We start from the raw sequence: 27,037 nt of genomic DNA, 5'->3' as shown, positions 1-27,037 counted from the left end.
ATAGATAAACAGAGTTTTTTTTTTTAAAAGATTTATTTATTATATGTAAGTACACTGTAGCTGTCTTCACACAAACCAGAAGAGGGCATCGGGTCTCATTACAGATGGTTGTGAGCCACTATGTGGTTGCTGGGAATTGAACTCAGGACCTCAGGAAGAACAGTCGGTGTTCTTAACCACTGAGCCACCTCTCCAGCCCAACAGAGTTTTTAAGAAATTAAAAACCTACATAGAGAAGGTCTCTGAATTGATACTAAAAGGAAAAATGAGACACTGACAATTAGCTGAATTGGATCCAGCTGAAATAGTGGTACCTTTTACTAACACAGAGATTGCCTCATTATGGGCACAAGATGAACAGTGGCAAAGAGTATGCAGTAATTTCTTGGGAGAGATTAGCAACAGATATCCTAAAAGCAAGTGACTTCAATTCATAAAAAGAACTAACTTGATTCTCTTATAATAAAGAGTTCCAACTTCTGAGCCCCAATATTTTCCAATGATGCTAATAAATCAGGAAGGGTGGCTAAGAGTCCCTATAAGTTGGTTCGAAAATCTGAATTATATGCAATGCTCATGGTGTTATCATATTTTTCAAGAGTCTCTTAATATAGTAACTGACTCTCAATATGCAGAAAGGGTTGTTTTACACATAGAGACTGCTGACCTTACTCAGGATGATTCTGAATTGACTTCACTATTTACTCAGCTACAACAAATGATTAGAAACAGGAGTCATCCACTACATATAACACACATAAGATCCCACACAAGTCTGCCAGGCCCTCTGGTGCAAGGTAATAATGACATTGACCAGATATTGATAGGAAGTGCACTAGAGGCTTCAGATTTCCATAAAAAAATCACATTAACAGTAAAGGTTTAGAGAAAATTCTCTATTGCTTGGCAGCCAGCCAAGGAAATTGTGAGGCAATGTCCTACTTGCTCATTCTATAACCAAATTCCATTAGCTTTCAATTGGACAAAAAGGAGGAAATGTTGTGAATTGCCCTGGTGTTGTTTGTATTCTGATATTAATTTTGTTTCCTCAAGAGGGTTGTCCCAACCAGTAGTGCATCACTTACTCAGGTGATTTCATGTGAAGCTTCTCCCCATTCTAACTGGTCAAATGAAGGCTAGAGCCTGTGATTGGGCAGTAGAAGGGAAAGGTGGGGTTGGAGGTTTTAGAGAATAGAGGAAGGGTAGGGGATGATGGAGGAGAAGGACAGAGGAGGAAGAGGTGGAAGAAAGATGGGACAGAACCACCTGGCCTGGAGAAGCCTTGCAGCTGGGGAACAGATTAGGGTAGTGATAGACCCAATCTAGATGTACAGCTTATAAATATGAAAATTGAGTTGTGTGTTTTTGCATGGGCTTATTGGGGTTGGATGCTTACTTCAACAAATTGCAACAGATGTTCATGCATCAGGAATATGAGTCTAAGAAGACCAATTAAAGAATATCAAACCCAACATAGTATTCCTTCCAATAGATCATTTTATATGTTACTTGTCTTGCTGCTGTGGCAAAACACATGGCAAGCAATTTAGGAATGAAAGTTTCATTTTAATCATGGTTTAAAGAATACATATAACACATCAGGATGTGGAAAGCATAGAAGGAGGATGGGGTCACTGGTCACACTGCAGGTATGATCAACAAGCAAATAAAAGATGAATAATGATAGTAAGCTAGGTTTTTCCTTTTTCCCTTCCTCAGACTAGGATGATTCTATGGAATGGGTGGTGCACCCACATTCAAAGTGGATCCTTCCTCCTCGGTGAAATCTCTCAAGAGACATGCTCACAGACATGTCCTTAGGTGTGCATTGAAGGTGATTCCAAATCAAGTCCAGTTAACACTGAAGATTAGCCATAGCAGTCATGTAGTTCTCCCATGAGCCGTGGTGGTAACTGACTCACGTTGCATGTGTGTTAGTGATGTGGGCTGTGATCCTTCCTTAGTCTGGAGACTTCACCATGTTCAAAATCCTTCTCAAAGAACTCTTAACATCCTTATTTCTCAGACTGTAAATGAAGGGGTTCAGAGTGGGAGTTACCAAGGTATACATGACAGCAGCTACCACCTCCCCAGAGGAATAAGAGCTAGATGGGGGCTTCAGGTAGGTGGTAAAGACTGTGCTGTAGAAAAGGAGGACTACAGAGAGGTGGGAACTGCATGTGGCCAAGGCTTTCCGTTTCCCCTGTGCTGATGGAACCCTAGCCACGGCATAAAAAATACAACTATAAGAACTTACAATGCAGAGAAGTGCACTGATTCCGAAAACTCCAGCCAAAGCCATCATTAGACCCTCATTGAGGTGAGCATCAGAGCAGGAAAGCAATAAGAGAGGCCCAAAATCACAGAAAAAATGAGGAATCATTTGATTGGTGTGAAAATATAACTGAGAGAGCAGCAAAGTATGGGTCAGAGACACACAATGAGCTACTCCCCATGACCCACTGACCAGAACCCCACATCTACAAGGAGTCATGAGAAGTGGGTAGAGTAGTGGGTGGCAGATAGCAGCATAGCGGTCAATAGCCATGACTGCTAGAAGCAGGTTATCCATGTCCGCAAAAACAGCAAAGAAGTACAACTGAGTCAGGCATCCAGAGAATGAGATTGATCCATCTCCAGTCCACAGAGTCTGCAGAATTTTGGGAGCTGTGGTGGTGATGAAGCAAAGATCCACGAGTGAGAGCTGACTGAGGAAGAAATACATGGGGGTGTGGAGGTGGACATCAGCACCAATAGCTAACAGAAGGAGCAGGTTCCCTGAAAGTCCCAACAAGTAGAGAACAAGGAAGACGCTAAAGAAGAGTTGCCATTTCTCTGGATCCCTGGACAGTCCCAAGAGGATAAAGCCAGGAGCTTGACTGCAATTCATCCTTGGTCTTTTGCTTCAAGAAGAAATTGGTGTGAAGACAATTCACTAGCTTCAAGGAAGAATTGGCATCAACCTAGACCTGGTCCCTTGGCAATTTGTCTCCCTCACAGCATTGAGCAGTGGAAACTAGAATAGGAAAGGGAGGGACAAGACTTGGAGTTCATCAAAAATAGCTCCTCAAGAAACAAAGTCAATATTTTGAATGGCTTCCAGGAATTCTGTGGGTGAACGCGCTGCTATTTAACCATTCTTTCACAGGATAGAGTAAGCAGTTTCCTGTGAATCTTTTTGACTGCGATTCCTTTGAAGATAGAGCCTGCATCTTAGTACTTAGTGCTTTGCTGACAGTGAGATTTCAATAAATGTTCCTTTCCAACCATAGAGTCTCCAGTCTGGTTGCAGCTCTAGGGGACTAAGTAGAGTATGGCTGTCTCCTGGGTGACCTACTGTACCACTGTTGCCTCAATGAATGCGTTGTTCACAGTGCTGCCAAGGGAGTTCCTTCAAAAACCATAATCCTGTTACTTATTTGTTTAAAGGAAGTTACATGGATAAGCATAATTTTAATGAAACTGTATAAGATGCCTGGTTTGGCATCTAAGGCTCTTATTGGTTTGATCCGGCAATGCCTCATAAACAATATTGTGCCTCACGGCCCACATTCAAGGAGTTATCAGCAAGATTCACATTTCTCAGTACTAATTTTGTGTCTTGGTCAGTTTCTCCTGGTAGCATAATACTACAAGCTAAGTAATGAAAAAAAAAAGATTTATTTTGGAACAAAGATCAAGTAAAGGAAGAGCTCCCTTTTGACCGGTTCTGAGACAGCAGAGAACAACACTCAGGATGATGTCGGAAGTGTGTGTCTGTTTCTTCTGGTAACTCTTCTAAAGTCACTAGTATCTAATCTTTGTGTGTTTATCTAACCCAAAAGACAGCCAAAGGTTCCACCACAGTCAGACTCAGTTTCTCTAATCTCAGTACCTCACTGAGCTGTGTTATGACCCTCAGAGATAGTACGTGGTTTCAAATCATAGGATTTACCCTTGCCTTCTCAGTTTCTCTCCTAGGAAGTCTTATGCTTCTTTGATTAGCAGATGTACCTTGTATCTTCCTAGATTACCACACTTGTGATATGGAGGATGTTACCATATATATTTTGTTTAAATGTTTAGTAAAGTTTTTAGTATTTGCTTCCTTCACAAGGAAATGAGACATACTATGATAGAGCAAAGCAGAATCTAATTCTCCTCTTCAAAGTATGCCTAGGGCTTGGCATTAAAAAAAAAGAAATACTTGTCATGAAATGGATAATTGCCTAGTAGTGATTGGAGGCAGGAGTGGGCACTGCATTGTCCCCTTCTGTGGTTCATTTTAATAGTTCAGCAAAGAAACACTTTTGCTCCAGGCATTGTCCTGCGGGTGTGACTTGAACACATGGTGCATCCATATCTTTCATTGCCACATCTGTAAATGGTGTTATAACATTGTTCCCCACAAACTGTTTTACATTTCAGCCCCTTGATCACGTTTTCTTTTCTTACCTTAACTGGACACTTTCTCATCAGTTCAATCAAAGCTTATTCCATCGACAGTGTAACTGGCTACACTCATTGTATTCTAATTACTATAATTCCAGGTGCAAACATTTCAGGTTTGCCTTGACTCTATTGCTCAAATACCTCTAGTGTCTCTTCTTTCCAATTAATTACATGTACTGCTGTACTGTGCCTGGTTACTGTGAACTACTAGGTGTGCCTCTGCCCACCTCTTCCACCCCTTGCTGGGCAGTCTTCTCTTTCTAGCTGGTCACCCATAGTTTTTCTAATTCTCACTCCTGACATCATGCAATTCATAAATATTTCAATCGTATAGCATTCATCAAAGTCATCTAGGAACCATATTTAACTGTTTGAGATCACCAAGACAGCACGCGAAACTAGTAAAAGACCATTTAACTCTCTAATAAAGATGTGAAGAGGTTGGTAATATAGAGAAGAACTGGTGCATTCCCAAGATCACGAGAAAATAATATTTCTGTGTCTCTGGATATATATAGGTACCTGCTAGAACTGTGAAGTTCCAGTAATTATATTTCACCCTTGATCTTAGGGACCTGACTGAACTTGAGAATCAAGTTGGCCTGATTAACAGGAAGAAAATGTGTAAGTCTTTTCTAATGTACAGCTTAAGAGGCCTCCTAGGGAAGCAATGAACCATAGAAGGTCATGAAGTAGAAATCTCACAATTCTACTCTCAGTTATTCTAAGTATAGGTTCACATTTGTCTCCTTTGCCACAGCATAAAAATCATTGGAGATTTTTAAAAATTACAGTATATTTTTTTTCAAGTCTTTGCAATTCCTATACTATACAAAGGTTGGGTGGAATTAAAATGGTCAATCTTTTAGCCATAGGCAGCTGGTAGAAAAGTAATGTTCCTAATGCATTTGCTAATAAGTATAAAATACATATGGAGTCTTAAAATGATTTTATTTCCATTCATGTCCAAGTAAAAGTCATCTTAAAACCCACCTAGGATTACAGTTACCTGTGTCTAAAGTTCCAAGCTCTCCAGTGCCTCCCATAATATTGGAAGATCTAACATGCTGTGGTGAACTAGAAGATGCTGAACCACCTTCCCCCTCTTTCCTTGTGTATTTCTCTCTGCTCTTCAACTTCTTGTGTCAATGATACTGACCTCCAAGGCAGCACCAGTTCTCCACTGGGGTGAATATTCTGACACTTGATAAACTAACATGGTTAATTCCTTTGTTTTTGTTCTAAACTCTGTTTTTCTGACTCTCCCATGTAAAAACACTCACTCAAAGACACACACACACACACACACACACACACACACACACACGCTGCCATATATTTACAACGTATCACATACTTGATCACACAACTTATCCTGAGGTCTGAAAATTCCAAACACACCATGAGTGCATGCCAAAAAATAATAATCTATTAACAAATTAGGAAAAGAAAAGATTTCCAGATAGTGAGCCTTCTCTGGCTATGGTGTAATTTTCACAAACTGCAGTCAAAGGTGGCCCCCAGTTACCCTCACTCACCCATTGCTGTGGTCTGAACTTCCTTTCATCAGAATGGGGGAAAAGACCCTAAAAGTCCATGTGAAGGCACATTCCACACAAGCCAAGCTCTCAGGAGGTGGGTGAACTAGGCTCTCTGCACATATGTAACAGCTACTCAGCTTGGTCTTCCTGTGGGGTTCCTAACAGCGAGAATGGGCTGTCTGTGACTGTTACCTGCCTTTGGATCCCTTTCCCCTCACTGGGCTGCCTTGTCTATCTTCAGTAGGGGAGATGTTCTTAGTCTTCAGTGCAACTTGAAATGCCTAGGCAGGTTGATATCCAGTGGAGACCTCCCCTTTTCTGAGAAAGGCAGGGGAGGGGTGAGGGAGGGACTAGGAGGAAAGGAGGGAGGGGAACCTGTGATAGGGATGTAAAGCAAACAAGTAACTGAAACAATAGTTTCTTAGAAAAAAATAGTTCAAAATGTTCACATGGACTACATCGAGGTTTTCACACTAGCTTGGGCTTCAGCACACCTTGTCTGAGGAAGGGTGGGAATGAGGGAGTGGGAGAAGGGAGGGAAGAAGGGGGAGGAGAGAAAGACAAAAAGAGGAAATGAAAGGAAAATTTCTGCCGATATCATATTTGCTGTTAGTCTAAACAGCTGTGCATACTTTAGAATGGATATATGAACCTACTTATAATTACGATACTTAATCTCAGCAGGTCTCACTTTGTGTTGTGCCAGAGGGAAAGGCAGAGTGAACCCTCTCATACTTCCCCAGCAGCATCTTGGGCATTAACATCTTGGGCACTAACATCATGGGGTTTTCTCTCCAAGGAATCATTCTGTCCAAATTTCATTCCCATAAGAATCAATTTATTTATTTTCTTTTTGTTCTAGTCATTCTGTTGATGTTAAAAATAATAAAATTTTGGTAAAACCCTTTGCCAACTGGAAGGGAGAAAAGTGTGGTAATAGTGTCAAAGATTGGGCAGCACCTCAGCAGTCACTGAGAAACCCATCATTTATTAAGTGCAAAAGGCCAGGAAACTTAGAGCAATATACTGCAAGTTGAAAGGATGAGCTTTATGCTGAGTTCTACAGACCCTGTGGATCATTTATGATCAAACATGGAGATGGAGCCAGGCACAGTGGCACACACCTTTGATCCCATCTCTTGGGAGGCAGAGGTTGGAGAATCTCTGTGAGTTCAAGGCCTTCCTCATCTACAAAGTGAGTCCAGGACAGTTAGGGCCGAGAAACCCTGTCTCTAAAAACCAAAGAAGACAAAACCACATGGAGACTGAGCGATGTGGGTGAGAGTTTGGCTAACGTAACCTTGGGGACTGCTGTCTTTATACACGCAGGGCAGAAGTGGCAAGTGGGCCTATTGAAATACTGCAAACCATCTAATTCAATTGTGACATTGTGATTAATATTATTTCTGAGTGCAATATTGAGTAATGCTATATTTTATATCCACTTACCAAACTGCTGCTGCTGCTGGTGGTGGTCAATCTGGTTGTTACCCAAACAGGTGCTAGTGAGTTTAGGGGTCCAGAAGGAGATAAGCTCTGAGGGGAGGAGCAAGGGCATCGGGACCAGACCCGCTGGATCCCTTTTCTACAGTGTGCTGTGATGTGCTTCCTGCCCCATCCCCACCCCATTGCTTGCATACTGGCCTGGGGTTATCAGTGAAGGGTTTGGATGTAACCCTGCACCACCCCCAGGCCCACATTCACTGTGCTATTTCCACACTGCCCTGTCACAGCCGGGCTGCGGGGAGCCTCATTACATCTCGGTCTGCTAAGTGTACGACGTGCAGTTTCAGCACTGTGATAGCATTGCCAAGATACCAAGGATGGAGCCACCATGTGTACCTTGAATGGAGAAGGAAGGACCAGAGCATTGGGAGGAGCTGAAACTCAAGGTTGAGAACACTGCACAAAGAGCATGAGCAGGCCTTCAGACCCTGATCTGCTACTCCAACCAGAGTGAAGGCGGTGAGTGAGGTCTGGGTTGGACTCCTCTATGTCCCTACTGCCAAGCCAGATTAGCCCTGTGTCCCAGGTTTGAAGTTTGGAGTTGGGCTTCAGAGAACTCAGTAACCCTTAACTGGTTTCACTCTCAGTTTAGGCCAAATTCCTAAGTGTGGGCAGATTGCGATGGGGTGGCCCAGGCTGACAGCTTGGTTGTGGCTAGGTTCTCACATCCTGGCAGTGGATGGTTGCCTGCGAGGTGGGGCCAGACATGAGACTTCTTGGAGCACACTATCAGGAAGCATATGATGGCTTGGATTACAACACCCAGAATGAGGACCTGAGCTCCTGGACTGCAGCAGACATGATGGCTCAGATCACAAAGAGCAAGTTATGTCAGAAGGTAGAGCAGAATACTTCAGAACCTATGTGGAGGGAGAGTGCCTGGAGCTGCTCCACAGATTCCTGCAGAATGGAAAGGAGACTCTGCAGGGAGCAGGTATGGGGAACAACTAGGAACCATTTTTAGTAAGCAAAGATATTCTCTCAACCATACAAGTGAGGTCCTTGTCTGTGGAGGGAGGAAATACTGGATCAGCTGGAATACTGCATAAAGAAGAGAAAGAGCGCTACTGGTTTTCCTTTGATTTTGAAATTTTTTATTTATTTATGTTTTTGGATATTTTATGTATTTAAATTTCAAATGTTATCCTCCTATTCCTCCCCCATCCCCTATCCACTCCCTGTCCACCTGCTTGTTCCCACTCCCACCTACCCACTCCTGGGTCCTATAAGAATGCAAGCTGAGCAGGCCATAGGGTGCAAGCCAAGAAGCAGCACTCCTGTATGCCCTGTAGATCAACAGTTTGAGTTTCTGTCCTGATTGCCTTCAATGATGAACAGTGCTGGAAGGGTAAGCCAAATAAACCCTGTCTTCCCCAACTTGCTTTTGGTCATGGTGTTTCTTTATAGCAATAGAAACCCTAAGACAGCATCAAGTAGGAGTCTTCAGATTTCCCATCTCTAGTCCTGATTGGGTTGAGCTGAGAGACTCAGCATCAGTGGAGTGTGTCCTCCAAAGACATTGGGGGTGAGCAGAGAACCAGGCTTAAGGGAGGCCATGGTTCACAATGAGTTGCAGACTGGATGGAAGGGTTTTCTCTTTCCATCTGGGACAGATTTAACTATTCTTCAAGGAGGGTCAGTCCTGGGGATAGACACTCTCTCATGTTGGATCAGGAAAGCCAGTAGCACTCTTTCTCCTCCTTATGCAGTATTCTAGCTGATCCAGTATTTCCTCCCTCCGCAGACAATAAGCCTCACTTGTATGGTTGAGGGGACATCTTGGCTCATGTAAAGACCTTTAGTTACATTTTGAAGAGGTGTTTACTTAAGGTGTATAAAGTATCACGGAGGCCACCTTATCCCATAAAATAGCATATAAGTTTGCATCCACAAGATCTCGGATACACTAATGAAAGTCATATTGATGTAGCATTGTGAGCAACATAAACTAAGAAGCAGAATCACAAACAAATGCTCACCTTGCCTGAGTCTATCTATCTATTGTGCATGGGGCCATGGAAAAGAAAAGCTGTAATCAGAGTGGAAGGTCCCTGCTGAGACAGATTCCAGAAGGCTTTATTACACTTCTTTTGTATCTCATGTGTTTTGCATTCTTCCCTGAGTCTGCAGTCCTAGTTCTAGTAGCTTCTTTGGGCTAGGATTAAGACTTTTCAGAGACCTTCATTGCTCTGCTGCCTTTCTGGCCTCTTGCCCACTGTTTTTTTCCACAGGAGAAAGATGAGCAGTTTATACTCAGACTGTCAGTGAGTATGGTGGGATATGGTCCCTGATACGTGATAGAGTAGACAGGAGTGCATGGGGCAACACTGTCAGCTCATTTTGTGGAGTTTGACAAAGTCTCATTTGTTCTGTTTCAGGGAAGAACAGTGATTATGGTTCTGATGCTTCTCTGACCATTTAGAAAGATAAGACCTTGCAGGGCCGAACCTGTAGAATGTGATAGAACAGAAGATAGCCTCCTGTGTTATGGGGACTCTAAACATTGGGACATTTTGAGTTTAGTTCTTAGAGTATCACCATTTCCAGAGAATAGGCTGAATATCTTGTTTTCTTCCCTGGTATGAAAGCACTGCTTTGTGAAGGACTAGAAGGCAAATAGGACCTGTCTCACAGGCAGCCAGAAGGAGTGTCTCAAGGGCAACCCCCACAGTGACACAGTTCCTCTGGCAAGTTCACACCTCCTCCAACTAGGCCACACCTATTCTAACCAGGCCACACCTCCTAGTAGGGCCACTGCCTGAGCCAAGCATATTGAAACTACCACAGAGATTCTCACAGAAAACAACTGAACCTAGAACAAAATCAACCAGTCACAGGGATCCCGGCTCCAATGGATACACCTACATCCCAGCTCCTGTGTCTATGGTCCAGGGAACATCTCAGAAGGAGGTAAGAAGATTGTAAGAGCCAGGCTATCAGGTGGTCTGTTCTGAAAAAGTGTCTGCTAGAAATGGCTCCATAAAAAGACAGGAACATTGGCAATATCTACATGCAAGGGTGAAACTTGTGTGGGCTCCCACCCCTACACAAAGAACTATGGACAGCTGATAACTTCTGGAGGAAGAAGAATTCGACTCTCCAGGAATAAATCCACACTGGTTTTCCAATGCAGGGTGGCCAGCCCTGAAACTATATATAATAAAGAACAGAATGGACTCAGCAGATTATATATATGTGTGTGTATAGTCATGCATACATATTTGCACATAAATACACATGTATGTATGTAACAATAACATTCAAAGAAAAAATGGTTAGCAAGTTGATCTATATCTTGAAATCTGACACCCCCTATGATACCCACTCCTGATGGGACCTCAATGATGCCTGGGATTGGTGCTCACAGTCTGGCTGTACAGCATCGTGGTAGATGGACTAGTGGTTCTGATGGTCCAGCTGATGTTCCGTGGCCCCAACCTAATTGATTACCTTTTTTTTTTGAGCTAGGGACCAAACCCAGGGCCTTGTGCTTGCTAGGCAAGTGCTCTACCACTGAGCTAAATCCCCAACCCCCTAATTGATTACTTTTACTATGATTTCTTACCCTTGATGGTCCTGGCTTGCTCAGATACTGGATCCAGATGACTACTTTTCTTCTTTTTAATCTTCTTGACTGTCACCTTCGGACTGGTTTGATGTCCTATGCTCAGATTGTGGTGACTTTGCTGATTGTTCTATCTGGGAGCAGAAGGACCAAGGACCTTCAGCACATGCTCCTCTCACCTGGCTATGGAACACTCATGGTCTTGTACACTGCGCCATCTGCTGTCCATTTCCAGCTCCTCTCCAAGGTCATTGCCCTGCTCTACACAGTAGTCACCTCCATCTTCAACCCTGTCATCTATGCCTTGAGGAACCAGAAGGTGCAGTAGGCGATAAGAATGCTTCTCTACTCCAAACCAAATGAAATGCAACCCAAGAAGGAAGGCAGTGAAGTTTTTCTATTGGACTGTCAGTGTCTTGATTGAAAAGTCTCACACAATGGGCTGGAGATGAAGTAACTGCGTTCTTTCTCAGAATTTCACTTTAGGTCTTAATTGCTATGCCCAGGGGAAGACGATAATTAAACAATTTTCTCAAGTTAGTTTAAAAGAATATGAAAATTACCGTGAGCTGTTTACTGCATACAACATAAACAGATTGATCATCACACAGTGAAAAATACATGTACTGGATTGCCATACTGTATAGCCCACTGCTGTCTGTAACATTGCTGTGAATGATTAATTAAAAGAAAATTATAGAAATAAGACACCAATACAAACAGAACTCTAGAACAATGTTCACGTGTGTTATTGCAGTATGACATTGGAAGGGCTCTTTCCTATTGTGTATATTGGTTTGAGCATGCAAATTTTATGGTGGAACTTGCAATTTGATTTCCCACAAAATGAAATGTCATAAGTAATTTTATAAACATACACACAATAACAGCAATAATAAATTACTTTAAAGGGAATCCTGTAATATACTCTCCATTAGAAGATAGAATAGAATCATATTCTTTCTCATCATGTTCCTATTGTCCTGGGTTATTGTCAGACCAGCTTCTTGACTTCTTACTTGTGATTTGAGTTCTGTGAACACTAAAGATCCCTTTAACATGATTTGTCAGTGGTATCCAGGTTCAGCTGGAGGAAAGATATTAGAAAACGTCAGGAATACTTTAATTCACTACATCTCCAGAACAGGACATGCAGTAAAATCTATAAGGTTATCAGGGGGCTGTTTTTACTAAGCCACTGGTAAAAATTTTTAAAATTATCCCATGATTGTAGTGATTGCTGTAGATATTCACGCGTCAGGAATGTGAGTCTAAGAAGACAAATTAAAGAATATCAAACCCAACACAGTATTCTTTCCAATAGATCACTGTATTTAGTACTTGTTTTGTTGCTGTTGCAAACCACCTGACAAGCAATTTAAGAATGAAAGTTTCATTTTATTCATGGTTTGAAGAATACAATACATCAGGACGAGAAAAGCAAGGCAGGAGGGTGGGGTGGAAGCTAACATTGTATCTGTGGTCAACAATCAAAAGCAGATGCATAATGATGGTAAGCTAGGTTTTTCCTTTTTCCACTCAACAGTCTAGGATAATTCTATGGAATAGAAGGTGCCAGGCACATTCAAATGGATCTATCCTTTTTGGTGAAATCCCTCTAGAGAGACCTTCACAGAAATGCCCAAAGTGTGTTTAGGGTGCTTCCAGATCCAGTCAAGTCAACACTAAAGATTAGTCACAAGAATCACATAATTCTGGTCCTTGCTCACTACAGTGTAAATTGCATGGGATTCCTCCTTCTGTGCTCCATGTGATGTCTACATTCCTGAGAATGGTTTGGAGCAGCTAAAAGATGCCCAATAGTTTTTGAATGATACATAAATGAATTAGTATTTAAAATAATGTTTTATTACTTGATTTTCGGTATAGAGAGCTCATAGGAAAACTTGTAGTCATTTTTCGCCTTTGACATTTTAGTTCATGGTAACTGCACTCAGGTAGTTTAGCAAACACTTCGACTTGCTGAGTTATAGCTTTTTTTTTTTTAGTTTCTTTTTTATTATTATTATTATTTTTTTATTAACTTGAATATTTCTTTCTTTTTTTTTATTAACTTGAGTATTTCTTATATACATTTCGAGTGTTATTCCCTTTCCCGGTTTCCGGGCAAACATCCCCCTCCCCCCTCCCCTTCCTTATGGGTGTCCCCCTCCCAACCCTCCCCCCATTGCCGCCCTCCCCCCATAGTCTAGTTCACTGGGGGTTCAGTCTTAGCAGGACCCAGGGCTTCCCCTTCCACTGGTGCTCTTACTAGGATATTCATTGCTACCTATGGGGTCAGAGTCCAGGGTCAGTCCATGTATAGTATTTAGGTAGTGGCTTGAGTTATAGCTTTTTAACCCGTTTCTTTAACACTAGTTCTACTAGATTTGAACAATAATAAAAGCTGTTTCTATGAGAACAAATTTTGCTTATGCTAGTAGTACTTTCATACACATATTTTAAAGTTACAAGACATTTGTTAAAATATATAATAATATACTAATTGCTTAACATTAATTGCAATGTACAAATTTATCTATTGTTACTTGCTTTGATGTTTCATGGATTGTCTGCTATCCCAATATAGTTCTTAACCTCCACCTATGCAAATAATAATCAATGATTAAATATATGTGCTATTCTATTTTGAGAATAATAGTTCATTAAAAATGCTACTTGTAGGATGTAAGGCTTACAGGAGTTAATTCAATAATTCCTTAGACATCTGAAAACAGATCATTTCCTGTTTCTATAACTCTGATATCAATGACACAATTAATGACATGTCAAAGTTTCAATGACATACTTTACTTAGTAAATGAAAAATGATGATGTGTTTATAGTAAGGTGGTATCTCACATTAAATTTGAAAAGACAAAAAAAAATCATGTAATTCTCCCCTGAGCCTGGTGTTAACTGACTCACTTTGCATGTATAGTAGTGATGTGTGGGTGTTATATTTCCTGAGTGATCCTTACTCCCGAGACTTCTCCATGTTCAGGATCTTTCTCAAGGAACTCTTTTTTTTTTTTTTGTTCTTTTTTTTTTTCGGAGCTGGGGACCGAACCCAGGGCCTTGCGCTTCCTAGGTAAGCGCTCTACCACTGAGCTAAATCCCCAGCCCCTCTCAAGGAACTCTTAACATCCTTATTTCTCAGACTATAAATGAAGGGGTTCAGAGTGGGAGTTACCAAGGTATACATGACAGCAGCTACCACCTCCCCAGAGGAACTTGAACTAGATGAGGGCTTCAGGTAGGCGGCAAAGATTGTGCTGTAGAAAAGGAGGACTACAGAGAGGTGGGAACTGCATGTAGCCAAGGCTTTCCTTTTCCCCTGTGCTGATGGAACTCTAGCTACAGCATAAAAAATATAACCATAAGAACTTACAATGCAGAGAACTGCACTGATTCCTAAAACTCCAACCAGAGCTGTCAACAGGACCTCATTAAGGTGAGTGTCTGAACAGGAAAGTGTTAAGAGAGGCCCAAGTTCACAGAAAAATTGAGGAATCCCTTGATTGGTATGAAAAATTAACTGAGAGAGCATCAAGGTTTGGGTCAGAGACACACAATGAGCTACTCCCCATGACCCACTGACCAGAACCTCACATCTACAAGGAGTCATGAGAAGTGGGTAGAGCAGTGGGTGGCAGATAGCAGCATAGCGGTCAATAGCCATGACTGCCAGAAGCAGGTTATCCATATCTGCAAAAACACCAAAGAAATACAACTGAGTCAGGCATCCAGAGAATGAGATTGACCCATCTCTAGTCCACAGAGTCTCTAGCATTTTAGGGGCTGTGGTGGTGATGAAGCAAAGATCCACGAGTGAGAGCTGACTGAGGAAGAAATACATGGGGGTGTGGAGGTGGACATCAGCACCAATAGCTAACAGAAGGAGCAGGTTCCCTAAAAGGCCCAACAAGTAGAGAGCAAGGAAGATGCAAAGGAAGAGTTGCCATTTCTCTGTATCACTGGATAATCCCAAGAGGGTAAAGCCAGGAGCCTGAGTGCAGTTCATCTTGAGTCTTTTCAATAAAGAAGAAATGGTATGAAGAAAATTCTCTCACTGCAGGCAAGACTTGGCCTCAACCCAGACTTGGTCCCTTGCCAATGGGTCTTCCTCACAGCATCGACTGAGCAATGGAATCTAGAATAGCAAAAGGAGGGACAAGATTTGGAGTTCATTAAAACTAGCTCCCTGGAAAATATCATCCTGAGTGAGCTAACCCAATCACAGAAAGACATACATGGTATGCACTCACTGATAAGTGGCTATTAGCCCAAATGCTTGAATTACCCTATATGCCTAGAACAAATGAAACTCAAGACGGATGATCAAAATGTGAATGCTTCACTCCTTCTCTAAAAGGGGAACAAGAATACCCTTGGCAGGGAAGAGAGAGGCAAAGATTAAAACAGAGACTGAAGGAACACCCATTCAGAGCCTGCCCCACATGTGGCCCATACATATACAGCCACCCAATTAGACAAGATGGATGAAGCAAAGAAGTGCAGACCGACAGGAGCCGGATGTAGATCGCTCCTGAGAGACACAGCCAGAATACAGCAAATACAGAGGCGAATGCCAGCAGCAAACCACTGAACTGAGAATAGGTCCCCCGTTGAAGGAATCAGAGAAAGAACTGGAAGAGCTTGAAGGGGCTCGAGACCCCATATGTACAACAATGCCAAGCAACCAGAGCTTCCAGGGACTAAGCCACTACCTAAAGACTATACATGGACTGACCCTGGACTCCAACCTCATAGGTAGCAATGAATATCCTAGTAAGAGCACCAGTGGAAGGGGAAGCCCTGGGTCCTGCTAAGACTGAACCCCCAGTGAACTAGACTGTTGGGGGGAGGGCGGCAATGGGGGGAGGGTTGGGAGGGGAACACCCATAAGGAAGGGGAGGGGGAGGGGGATGTTTGCCTGGAAACCAAAGAATTATTATTAAGTATCAAATAAATTAAAAAAAAATAAAAAAAAATAGCTCCCTGGGAAGACATAGAGTCAATTCATTGAATGTCTTCTGAGAATTCTCTAGGTGAAAGCTATGCTATTTATCAGGTTTTTTTTCCCCCACAGAATAGAATAGCCAGTTTCCTGTGAATCTTTTTTACTTCAATTCCTTTGAAGACAGACGCTGCATCTTAGTTAACTTAGTGCTTTCTTACAGTGGGATTTCAGTAAATGTTCCTGTTCATCCAGAGAGTCTCCACTCAGCTCTAGGAGACCAAGTAGAGTACTGCTGTTTCCTGGGTGACTTACTGTGACCGTTGTTGCCTCAATGAATGGGTTGTTCACAGTGCTGCCAAGGGAGTTCCTTCAAAAAACATGTTACTCATTTGTTTAAAGGAAGTTACATGGACAAGCATAATTCTTATGAAATAGAATAAGTCCTTGTGTCTTCTAAGGCTTTTATTATTTTGATCTGAGAATGCCCCGTGCGGTCTATTGTGCCTCAGTGCGCACATTCAGTGAGTTATCAGCAAGACTCACATTTCTTAGAACTAATTTTGGGTCTTGTTCAGTTTCTGTTGCTAGCATAAGATTACAAGCTAAGTAATGAAAACAGGTTTATTTTGGATCAAAGATCAAATATAAGACAGATGAACTCCCCTTTCGATGGAGTCTGGGACAGGAGAGGCCAACATACAGGACGATATAGGAAGTGAGTAGTTGTTTAATCTGGTAACTCTTTTTTTTTTAGGTTTACAAAATACATTTACTAATCATTCAGTTGATCATCAGAACACAACATTAGCACAGTGTGTACAGGTCCAGGCTCCTCTAATCTGGCAAAGGAAGATATTCAAAAAGGTTATGCCAAAGTGAGGAGTGAAAGACTGTTAATACTGTGTGTTTGTATTTAACCCCATATATATATATACATATATATATATTCACAAGTATTCTACTCTGTTTAACAATCTTAAGTATTCTGTGCACACTAATTTTGCATCAAATGATCATGTGAAGGTAAAAGCAAAGCGATGTTACACGCTTGCAGGTGCAAATAAAAAATTTCCGCCAAACAGACCCAAATACCGTTCTCTAACGTGAAAAATTGGGGCAGCCTCTTGCAAAGGCAATACCTTCTACATAAATGAAACAAACAGAGAAGAGCTGTTACATTCCTACGATCATGAGGGAATAATGTTTCTGTGTATCCGGGTATATACAGGCACCTGCTGGAACTGTGATGTTCCAGTAATTATGTTATTTCTTCCATTCTCTTAGGAACACGACTGAGTCCAAGAGTCAAATAGTCTAATCAGATTAACAAGAAGAAAATCTGTAACTATTTTCTAATGTATGGCAGAGGAGGCATCCTAGGGTAGCAATGAACCATTGAAAGTTGTGAAGTAGAAATTTTACCAATCCCACAGCCAGTATTTCTAAGTATAGATCCACATTTCTCTCTTTAGCCAGCGCATAAGATCATTGGAGAGTTTTTGAATTACAGGAAAAATTTTCAAGTCTTTGCAATTTCTATACTATACAAAGGTTGGGTGGAATTAAAATGCTCAATCTTTTTAGCCACTCATTGGTATCGTAGGGGACTGGTAGAAAAACAGTGTTCCTAATGCATTTGCTAATAAGTATAAAATGCATATGGAGTCTTAGAATGATTTTATTTCCATTCTTGTCCAAGTAAAAGTCATCTTCACGCCCACCGAGGATTACAGTTAACTGTGTCTAAAGCTCTGAGCTCTTCAGTGCCTCCCATATTATGTGAAGATCTAACACGCTGTGGTGAACTAGAAGATGCTGAACCACCTTCCCCCTCTTTCCTTGTGCATTTCTCTCTGCTCTTCAACTTCTTGTCTCAACCATACTGACTTCCAAGGCAGCACCAGTTCTCCACTGGGGTGAATATTCTGACACTTGATAAACCAACATGGAAAATGCCTTTTTTTTTTGTTTTTTGTTTTGTCCTAAACTCTGTTTTTCTGACTCTCCCATGTAAAAACACTCACTCAAAGACACACACACACACACACACACACACACACACACACACACTCACACACACACAATTATTGCCCTTCCCTGTTATCAAAGGACTGTATCTTAATTTGGTGTATGAAGTCTTACAACATATCTTCAACTTAAATGCAAGTTCTAGGAAGAAACAAAAATGCTTTCTAATTTTTTTTAATACTGTAACCCCAGAATCCAAAAAATACCTATCACTTTTACCTGCCCTCTGTGCATTTACTGGTCTTGCCATCAGCTTAATAGAACCTATTCAGTGTTTGTTAACAAACTTCCTGAGGTCATATTTATCTTTTATTACAGTTTGCATCTCCATTTTATCCATAAGATTCCCCTGACTATGATGCTAAATTTAATGATCATCAGAAGACATAACAGACAATCACACCAGTTCAGCAAAGCAATAATTAACCCAATAATCTGGGGGAAGAAATGTTGCTATTAGTTATTTTCATCCTATCCTTGGGCCCACTATCCTCAGACACAAGTGATCTATGTCCTGGATTGAGTAAAAGACTTCAGCAACAGTGGAACAATGGTTTTGGCATTCTGTTTTTCCTGCAATGATGCATTCAGATTAGTTAGCATCAGAAGCACTGTGGAAATTTCATTACATTATCAGTTCGTCAAGCCAGACAGCAAGGAGATGCTTTCCATGAACACATGCGGAGCAGAAATGTTGGAAATGTAACTGTTGATGGTGGGGCATTTCAAGAATCGTACTAACAGGCATACATGGCCAAGGATTTGGGATTGTGTACAGGAAATGATGCAAGACGAATATCCTACTCTAGTTCACAGACTTTTTTCATTTTTCTGATAATAAAATCATCCTTCTTCCTTTAAAAACACTCCCACAGAGTCAAGTGTTTGTTTAACATCAAATATAACCTAACTTGATACCAACCCTGGAACAAAACTTGCTTCTCTGATAGACAAGACTTTAACAGATAATTCAGAGAAGAGATAAATGCTCTAGTTCTTTGCTCTCTCTCTCATTCTTGCATAACACATGTACCCATATTTATCACCAGATCACTAAAGTCACACACACACACACACGCACGCGCACACACACACACGCACACACACATACACACACGCACACACACACACACACACACTTCCATATATTTATCTTGAGATCTGAAAATTCCAAACACACCATGAGTGCATGCCACAAAATTAAAATCTATTAACAAATTAGGAAAAGAAAAGATTTCCAGATAGTGAGCCTTCTCTGGCTATGGTGTAATTTTCACAAACTGCAGTCAAAGGTGGCCCCCAGTTACCCTCACTCACCCATTGCTGTGGTCTGAACTTCCCTTCATCAGAGTAGGGGAAAAGACCCTAAAAGTCCATGTGAAGGCACTTTCCACATAAGCTAAGCTCTCAGGAGGTGGGTGAACTGGGCTCTCTGCACATATGTAACAGCTACTCAGCTTCGTCTTCCTGTGGGGTTCCTAACAGTGAGAATGGACTGTCTGTGACTCTGTTACCTGCCTTTGGATCCCTTTCCCCTCACTGGGCTGCCTTGTCTATCTTCAGTAGGGGAGATGTTCTTAGTCTTCAGTGCAACTTGAAATGCCTAGGCAGGTTGATATCCATTGGAGACCTCCCCTTTTCTGAGGGGAAAGGGAGGGGAGGGTAGAGGGAGGGACTAGGAGGAAAGGAGGGAGGGGACCTGTGATAGGGATGTAAAGCAAACAAGTAACTGAAACAATAGTTTCTTAGAAAAAAATAGTTCAAAATGTTCACATGGACTACATCGAGGTTTTCACACTAGCTTGGGCTTCAGCACACCTTGCCTGAGGAAGGGTGGGAATGAGGGAGTGGGAGAAGGGAGGGAAGAAGGGGGAGAAGAGAGAGACAAAAAGGGGAAATGAAAGGAAATTTTCTGCCGATATCATATTTGCTGTTAGTCTAAACAGCTGTGCATACTTTAGAATGGATATATAAACCTACTTATAATTACGATACTTAATCTCAGCAGGTCTCACTTTGTGTTGTGACACAGGGAAAGGCAGAGTGAACCCTCTCATACTTCCCCAGCAGCATCTTGGGCACTAACATCATGGGGTTTTCTCTCCAAGGAATCAATCTGTCCAAATTTCATTCCCATAAGAATCAATTTATTTATTTATTTTCTCTTTGTTCTAGTCATTCCATTGATGTTAAAAATAATAAAATTTTGGTAAAATCTTTTGCCACTTAGGAGGGAGAAAAGCGTGGTAATAGTGTCAAAGATGGGGCAGCACCCCAGCAGTCACTGAGAAACCTATCATTTACTAAGTGCAAAAGGCCAGGACACTTAGAGCAATATACTGCAAGTGGAAAGGACGAGCTTTACGCTGCGTTCTACAGACCCTGTGGATCATTTATGATCAAACATGGAGACAGAGCCAGGCGTGGTGGCACACACGTTTGATCCCATCTCTTGGGAGGCAGAGGTAGGAGAATCTCTGTGAGTTCAAGGCCTTCCTCATCTACAAAGTGAGTCCAGGACAGTTAGGGCCGAGAAACCCTGTCTCTAAAAACCAAAGAAGACAAAACCACATGGAGACTGAGCGATGTGGGTGAGAGTTTGGCTAACGTACCCTTGGGGACAGCTGTTTTTATACACACAGGGCAGGAGTGGCAAGTGGGCCTATTGAAATACTGCAATCCATCTAAAGAATTCATTTGTGACACTGTGATTAATATTATTTCTGTGTGCAATATTGAGTAATGGCATATTTTATGTCCAGTCATCAAAGTGCTAACATCAATAGATTCATTAGACCGCATCTCAATATTTTTGTTTTAAGACTGCCTTTATTTTCTACCTGCCAGAGCTGTTTTCCCTACGGTGCAGCCAAATTGCCAACTGTGTTAATGAATCTGCATCCAAGTCAGTGTCCTGTCCCTACACTGACTTCAAGAACAGTCTCTTGTATCCCCAGTGGGATGGGAGGACTTTATAGCTTGCACATAAGTAAAACTCAAGGGCTTCCACTCTTTACAACCAAAAGGTTTGACTGTAAGTGCTCTTGGAAGATTTCTCACCAGAGCACCAATGAGCACTTAAGAGAGGAACAGAGGATCCCCTTTCTAGTGTGTTTAGTGACCAGATTGCAGACTTCCCATCTTAAAACTATGTTTTGCAGAGGTGAAAACTCTTCTCTGACTCTGGTATCAACAATATTTCCTTTTCTTTGTTAGTCAAAGCCATACATAGAACTTTCCTCTTTTAATTCATTTTCATTCTCATTTTCATATCCTCTCTCTCTCTCTCCCTCTCTCCCTCTCTCTCTCTTCCTCTCTCTCTCCCTCTCTTCCTCTGTAGCTCTCTGTCTCTCTCTTTCTCACCTCCCCTCTCTCCTTCTTTTTTCTCCCCCTTTCCTTCTCTCTTCCTCCTTCCCCTCTCCTTCCCTTCCTCTTTCCCTCCTTTTCTTCCTATCTCACCCTCTCTTTTCCCGTTCATTTTTTCTTCCTTCCTTATCCCACAGTGGTATTGACGCCTTCGCTGAAGACAACCTTGAACTCCTTCCAAAGCCTCTCTGGCCACGTGTCCTGGAGACTGGGTTTACAAGTGTGTGCTCCCAAGTAGAACCTTAACACTTCTAATTTCCAAATGTGATCATTATTTGCAGACCTAACCCATAAAAGTCACCAGAGGACCTGGGTTTTACTTCCAGCACTCATGTGGCAATCAATAGAACCAGTAACACCAGTTCCAGGCTGTCAGATACCCACTTCCTTCTAACCTCTGCTGGCACTAGGCACTCACGAGGTGCACATACAGAAATATAAGCAAAACATCAGCACACATACATTTTTTTTTGTTTGCTTGTTTTAGAGAACATACTGATCCTGGAATATTAGAAATGTTCTAGGAAACATGACATTAAGTACTCAGTGTAGGAGAACAGAGGTCAAGTCCAAGGCTAGGTTTCAGGTTTGATCCTTCCTGGTAGGAGTCAAAGGAGGGGGAAACCCAGCATCAGAAATTCCCCCATTTCCTCTGAGGTTTCACTTTTGTTAGTCAAACTTTGTTGGGTAGTTTTGCATGGATACTGATGACGCTTCCCCGCTTCTCATTGTAATTGGGTGGAGTGTACCTAGAGCATCCAATCAGGGCTACCACGGGAAGGATGGCGACCTCAAACAAGTTCTCTCTCCTGCTGATGGTGGTGGTCGCTCTGGCTGTTAGCCGAACAGGTGCTGGTGAGTTCAAGGGTCTGGAAGGAAATAAGCTCTGAGGGGAGGAGCATGGGTGTCAGGACCAGACCCTCCGGATCCCTTCCTCACCTGTTCCCTAGCGCCGCTCCCTGCCCCACCCCCACCCCACCCTACCGCTCGTGCACTCTCTGGGGTTATCAGTGAAGGGTTCTAATGTAACCCTGCGCCACCTCCAGGCACACATTCACTGCGTTATTTCCACACTGCCCTGTCACGGCCGGGCCGTGGGGAGCCTCAATATATTTCTGTCGGCTATGTGGATGACAAGCTGTTTCAGCGCTGTGATAGCGTTGAGGAGATTCCGAGGATGGAGGCCCGTGCACCTTGGATGGAGAAGGAAGGACCAGAGTATTGGGAGGAGCTGAAACTCAAAGTAAAAAGCATTGCACAAAGAGCCAGAGCAAGACTTCGGACCTTGATCCGCTACTACAACCAGAGTGAAGGCGGTGAGTGACCCCAGGTCTGGGTTGGACTCTTATATGTCCCTACTGCTAAGCTAGATTAGCCCTGTGTCTCAGGTTTAAAGTTTGGTTGGACTTCAGAACCCTCATAAACCTTTAGTTGGTTTCACTTTCAGTTTTAGCCTAAATCTTGCTAGTGGGCAGATTGCGATGGGGTGGCCCAGACTGACAGCTTGGTTGTGGCTAGGTTCTCACATCCTGCAGTGGATGGTTGCCTGCGAGGTGGGGCCAGACATGAGACTTCTTGGAGCACACTATCAGGCTGCATATGACGGCTCGGATTACATCACCCTGAATGAGGACCTGAGCTCCTGGACTGCAGCAGACATGGTGGCTCAGATCACGAAGAGCGAGTTAGAGTCAGAAGGTAGAGCAGAATACTTCAGAGCCTATGTGGATGGAGAGTGCCTGGAGCTGCTCCATAGATTCCTGCAGAATGGAAAAGAGATTCTTCAGAGAGCAGGTATGGGGAACAACTAAGAACCACTTTTAGAAGCCAAGATATCCCCTCTACCGTACAAGTGAGGCTTGTTGTCTGGGGAGGGATCAGCTAGAATACTGCATAAGGAGGAGAATGAGTGCTAGTGGCTTTCCTGATCCAACATGAGAGAGTGACTGTCCTCAGGGCTGACCCTGCTTGCAGAATAGTTGAATCTGTCCCGGATGGAAGGAGAAAACACCCTGAAATAAACAAACGCACACACTTCCATCCAGTCTGCAACTCATTGTGAACCATGGCCTCCCTCAGGCCTGGTTCTCTGCTCACTCACCCCCAATGTCTTTGGAGGTCACCCTCCACTGATGCTGAGTCTCTCAGCTCAACCCAATTAGGACTAGAGATGGGAAATCTGAAGACTCCTACTTGATGCTGTCTTAGGGTTTCTATTGCTATAAAGAAACACCATGACCAAAAGCAAGTTGGGGAAAGACAGGGTTTATTTGGCTTACCCTTCCAGCACTGTTCATCGTTGAAGGCAATCAGGACAGAAACTCAAACTGTTGATCTACAGGGCATACAGGAGTGCTGCTTCTTGGCTTGCACCCTATGGCCTGCTCAGCTTGCATTTTTATAGGACCCAGGACCTCCCGTCCAGCCATGGCACCATCTACAATGAGTTGGGCCCTGAAGCATCAATCACTAATTAGGAAAATGACCTATAGACTTGCCTACAATCTGATCTTTTATTAATGGAGGTACCCTCCTCTCATATAACTTTAGCTTGTGTCAAGTTGACATAAAAACTATTTAGTACATTAACCCTGATTTTAGAACATTCCAAGGAATGGATTATGCTAGGTACCAGAATCGGTTCCTGTATGGTGCTTACATTCCTTTTGTAGCCTAATTCTGACCATCCCAAGGATGCTCACATGAGCTCCAATGACTCCCTTAAAATGCTTTTTTCTCCCAACACTTCCCCACCCAGATCCCCCAAAGGCACATGTGACCCTTCACCCAAGACCTGAAGGTGATGTCACCCTGAGGTGTTGGGCCCTGGGCTTCTACCCTGCTGACATCACCCTAACCTGGCAGTTGAATGGGGAGGACCTGACCCAGGACATGGAGCTTGTGGAGACCAGGCCTTCAGGGGATGGAACCTTCCAGAAGTGGGCATCTGTGGTGGTGCCTTCTGGAGAGGAGCAGAAATACACATGCCATGTGGAGCATGAGGGGCTGCCTGAGCCTCTTGTCCTGAAATGGGGTAAGGATGGGTAAGGGTAACAGAACTAAGGAAAGAAGGAGCCTAGATTAAGATCAGGGATGAGAACTGGGGATCGGGACCCTCACCCTCCACTTCTTTCCCAGGAGGATCGTCTCAGTCCTTTGTCGTCATCATGGTCATCATAGTAATCATTGTTATTCTGGCTCTCCTGGGAGGTGTGCTCACTGTTGTTTTGGTGTACAGGAGGAGGGGTGCAGGTAAGCAAAAGGGTAGCCTGAGTTATCTTCCTCACTTGTGGACTTCAGGTCTTAGGTGGAATTGGCCCTGCCTTTTCTGTAGGAAGACCTTTGACCCACCACCTCAAATGACACAATGGTTTATTTTACTTAATCATTGTATTTTATTGTGTATTTATGAGTGTATGATATAGGTACTTGTGTGTATAATGTAGTTATGTGTTCAGTGCATGTATGTATGTGTGTATATGTATGTTTGTGTGTGTACATGTGTACATGTGTGTATGTGTGTGTGCTTGTGTGTATGTTTGTGTGTGTATGTGTATATATGTGGGTGTATGTGTGTGTTTACGTGTATGGATGTGTAAGCTAGAGGTCAATACTGTGTCTTCCTCTATCCTTTCTGACTTTTCTTGAGATGGGATCTTACTAATTTGATTAGAACAGCTAGCCAAAAAAACTCCAGGGATTCTCCTATTTCTGTTTCCCTGCACTGAGATTATAGATGATAGATGTGAATCAACCAGTTGCAGACAGACTGGATATACACACAGTTTAAACAGTTTACATCTAAATCCAAAATAATTTAATCTTAAAAGATCAAAATTCTGGGGACTATTTTTTGACTCATGTAAAGACCTTCAGTTACACTTTGAAGAGGCGTTTACTTAAGGTGTGTAAAGTATCACAGGGGCCACTTTATCCCATAAAATAGCATATACATTTGCATCCACAAGCACTTAGGTGCACTAATGAAAGTCACACTGATGTAGCGTTGTGAGCAACGTCAACTAGGAAGCAGTATCACAAACAAACGCTCACCTTGCCTGAGTCTCTGTGGTGACAGTCTACTATGCAGGGGGCCATGTGAAAGAAAAGCTGTAATCAGAGTGGAAGCTCCCTGCTGAGAACAGAGTCCAGAAGGCTTTATTATACTTCCTGCATATCACCAGATTTTCAAATCCTTCCCTAAGTCTGCAGTCCTAGTTCTAGTAGCTTCCTTTGGGCCAGGATTAAGCCTTTTCATAGATCTTCACGGCACTGCTGCCTTCCTGGCCCCTTGCTCATTGCTTTCTTTCCATAGGGGAAAGATGAGCAGTTATACTCAGACTAGTGGGATACGGTTCCTGATATGAAATAGAGTAGACAGGAGCCATGGGGCAACACAGCCCGCTCATCTTGTGGAGTCTGACCATGTCTTATTTATTCTGCTATAGGCATGCTCTGATGCTTCTCTCACCATTTAGAAAGGTAAGACCTTGCAGGGCCTAACCTGCAGTATGTGGTAGAACAGAGGATAGCCTTTTGGGTTATGGGGACTCTTAAGGGTTGGGACATTTGAGTTTGGATCTTAGAGCATTACCGCTTCCAGAGGATAGGCTGAATATCTTCTGGTTTTTTTTTTCCCCCAGTATGAAAGCACTGAGTGTGTGGGACTGAGTCTGTTCCCCATAACCGTGTTACCTCCCTTTTCACCAGTACCACAGTGGAATCTGGGACTTCTTCATGCCTTGTGGAACTTTAGTTTTCTATGAGCGGCTTCTTCCCTGGTCAAAATAAGAATGTATATATAACTTTATTTTTTTTTACCTTCTTGTTATAAGAAGTTGGTTGTGTTATTAAAATTTGTAAATTTGAAAGGGAATAAAAGTGAACTTACAAACCCCTTGTGTTTAATGCACTCAGTCTGTTGTGGGTGGTTCAGAGGGCAGCTAGAGTGCAAACTGTGGCTGGGATTTAACAGTGGAGAGTCTTCCACGGACTTGGATGTTTTTATGTCCTCTACCATTGATCTTCAGGGTAGGAAATGGATTTGGACCAGGATGCCATGTGAGTTATGTATTCAGCATTGATGAAATTGCTTAGGGAATGACTAAAATGAGAAACGGAACAAAGACTGAGCCTTACAGACTAACAGTTTTATATCAGCAGTTATCTGAAATACAGTGATGGGTTATATTCTATTTTGTATGGATTTGGTTTTTATTTTTAAATTTAGTAATTTTAGTGCTTCGAGATTTAATGTAATTTGCTATTTAGTTCTGGTTTTCCTGCAGGTTACAAATAGATTGCCTTAAGTCTCATAGGAGACTTTGGACTTGGGTATTTTAAACTGTGTCAAGAGTGTGATAGAGGGCTGGAGAGATGGCTCAGTGGTTAAGAGCACTGACTGCTCTTCCTGAGGTCCTGAGTTCAAATCCCAGCAACCACATGGTGGCTCACAACCATCTGTAATGAAATCTGATGCCCTCTTCCAGTGTGTCTGAAGACAGCATCAGTGTACTTATATATAATAAATGAATAAATCTTAAAAAAGAGTGTGATAGATTATGGAAACTTTTGAAAATAGACTAAATGCATTTTACATTAGGATATGGCCACAAGGATATGGGCCCCATGGTGTAG

General features: G+C 42.5%; 2 protein-coding genes and 3 pseudogenes across 3 annotated transcripts; 3 read left to right on the top strand and 2 right to left on the bottom strand.

The window, feature by feature from the left end:
* Positions 1-1,960: 1,960 nt before the first annotated feature.
* Positions 1,961-2,890, bottom strand: Or1o2 (olfactory receptor family 1 subfamily O member 2). Its single transcript, NM_001001424.1, has one exon. The coding sequence runs from the start codon at positions 2,888-2,890 to the stop codon at positions 1,961-1,963; it is 930 nt and encodes a 309-aa protein (NP_001001424.1).
* Positions 7,429-8,412, top strand: RT1-M3-2-ps (RT1 class I, locus M3, gene 2, pseudogene; annotated as a pseudogene).
* Positions 10,758-11,467, top strand: Or11b1-ps1 (olfactory receptor family 11 subfamily B member 1, pseudogene 1; annotated as a pseudogene).
* Positions 14,171-15,067, bottom strand: Or1o2d-ps1 (olfactory receptor family 1 subfamily O member 2D, pseudogene 1; annotated as a pseudogene).
* RT1-M3-1 (RT1 class Ib, locus M3, gene 1) lies at positions 22,156-26,295 on the top strand. Of its 2 annotated transcripts, none has more exon segments than NM_022921.2 (7): positions 22,156-22,255; positions 22,447-22,716; positions 22,919-23,194; positions 24,159-24,434; positions 24,539-24,652; positions 25,849-25,882; positions 26,044-26,295. In NM_022921.2, coding segments are annotated over 6 exon segments (1,020 nt in total). In that variant the 5' UTR covers positions 22,156-22,182; the 3' UTR covers positions 25,860-25,882; positions 26,044-26,295.
* Positions 26,296-27,037: the final 742 nt, after the last annotated feature.

The sequence above is a fragment of the Rattus norvegicus genome, chromosome 20 (genome assembly GCF_021556685.1).
Source record: "Rattus norvegicus strain SHRSP/BbbUtx chromosome 20, alternate assembly SHRSP_T2T, whole genome shotgun sequence".
Taxonomy (NCBI): domain Eukaryota; kingdom Metazoa; phylum Chordata; class Mammalia; order Rodentia; family Muridae; genus Rattus; species Rattus norvegicus.
Note: the sequence above shows the minus strand (reverse complement) of the source record. Positions and strands in the feature narration are given on the sequence as shown.

What these genes read in the sequence shown, in the direction of transcription:
- Or1o2 (NM_001001424.1), bottom strand. Translation starts at nt 2,890, where the DNA reads ATGAATTGCAGTCAAGCTCCTGGCTTTATCCTCTTGGGACTGTCCAGG.
- RT1-M3-1 (XM_087596839.1), top strand. Translation starts at nt 22,578, where the DNA reads ATGGAGGCCCGTGCACCTTGGATGGAGAAGGAAGGACCAGAGTATTGG. An exon ending in CTACAACCAGAGTGAAGGCG is followed by an intron (nt 22,717 to 22,918) that starts GTGAGTGACCCC and finishes GGTTGTGGCTAG; the next exon opens with GTTCTCACATCCTGCAGTGG. An exon ending in GCCTCTTGTCCTGAAATGGG is followed by an intron (nt 24,435 to 24,538) that starts GTAAGGATGGGT and finishes CTTCTTTCCCAG; the next exon opens with GAGGATCGTCTCAGTCCTTT.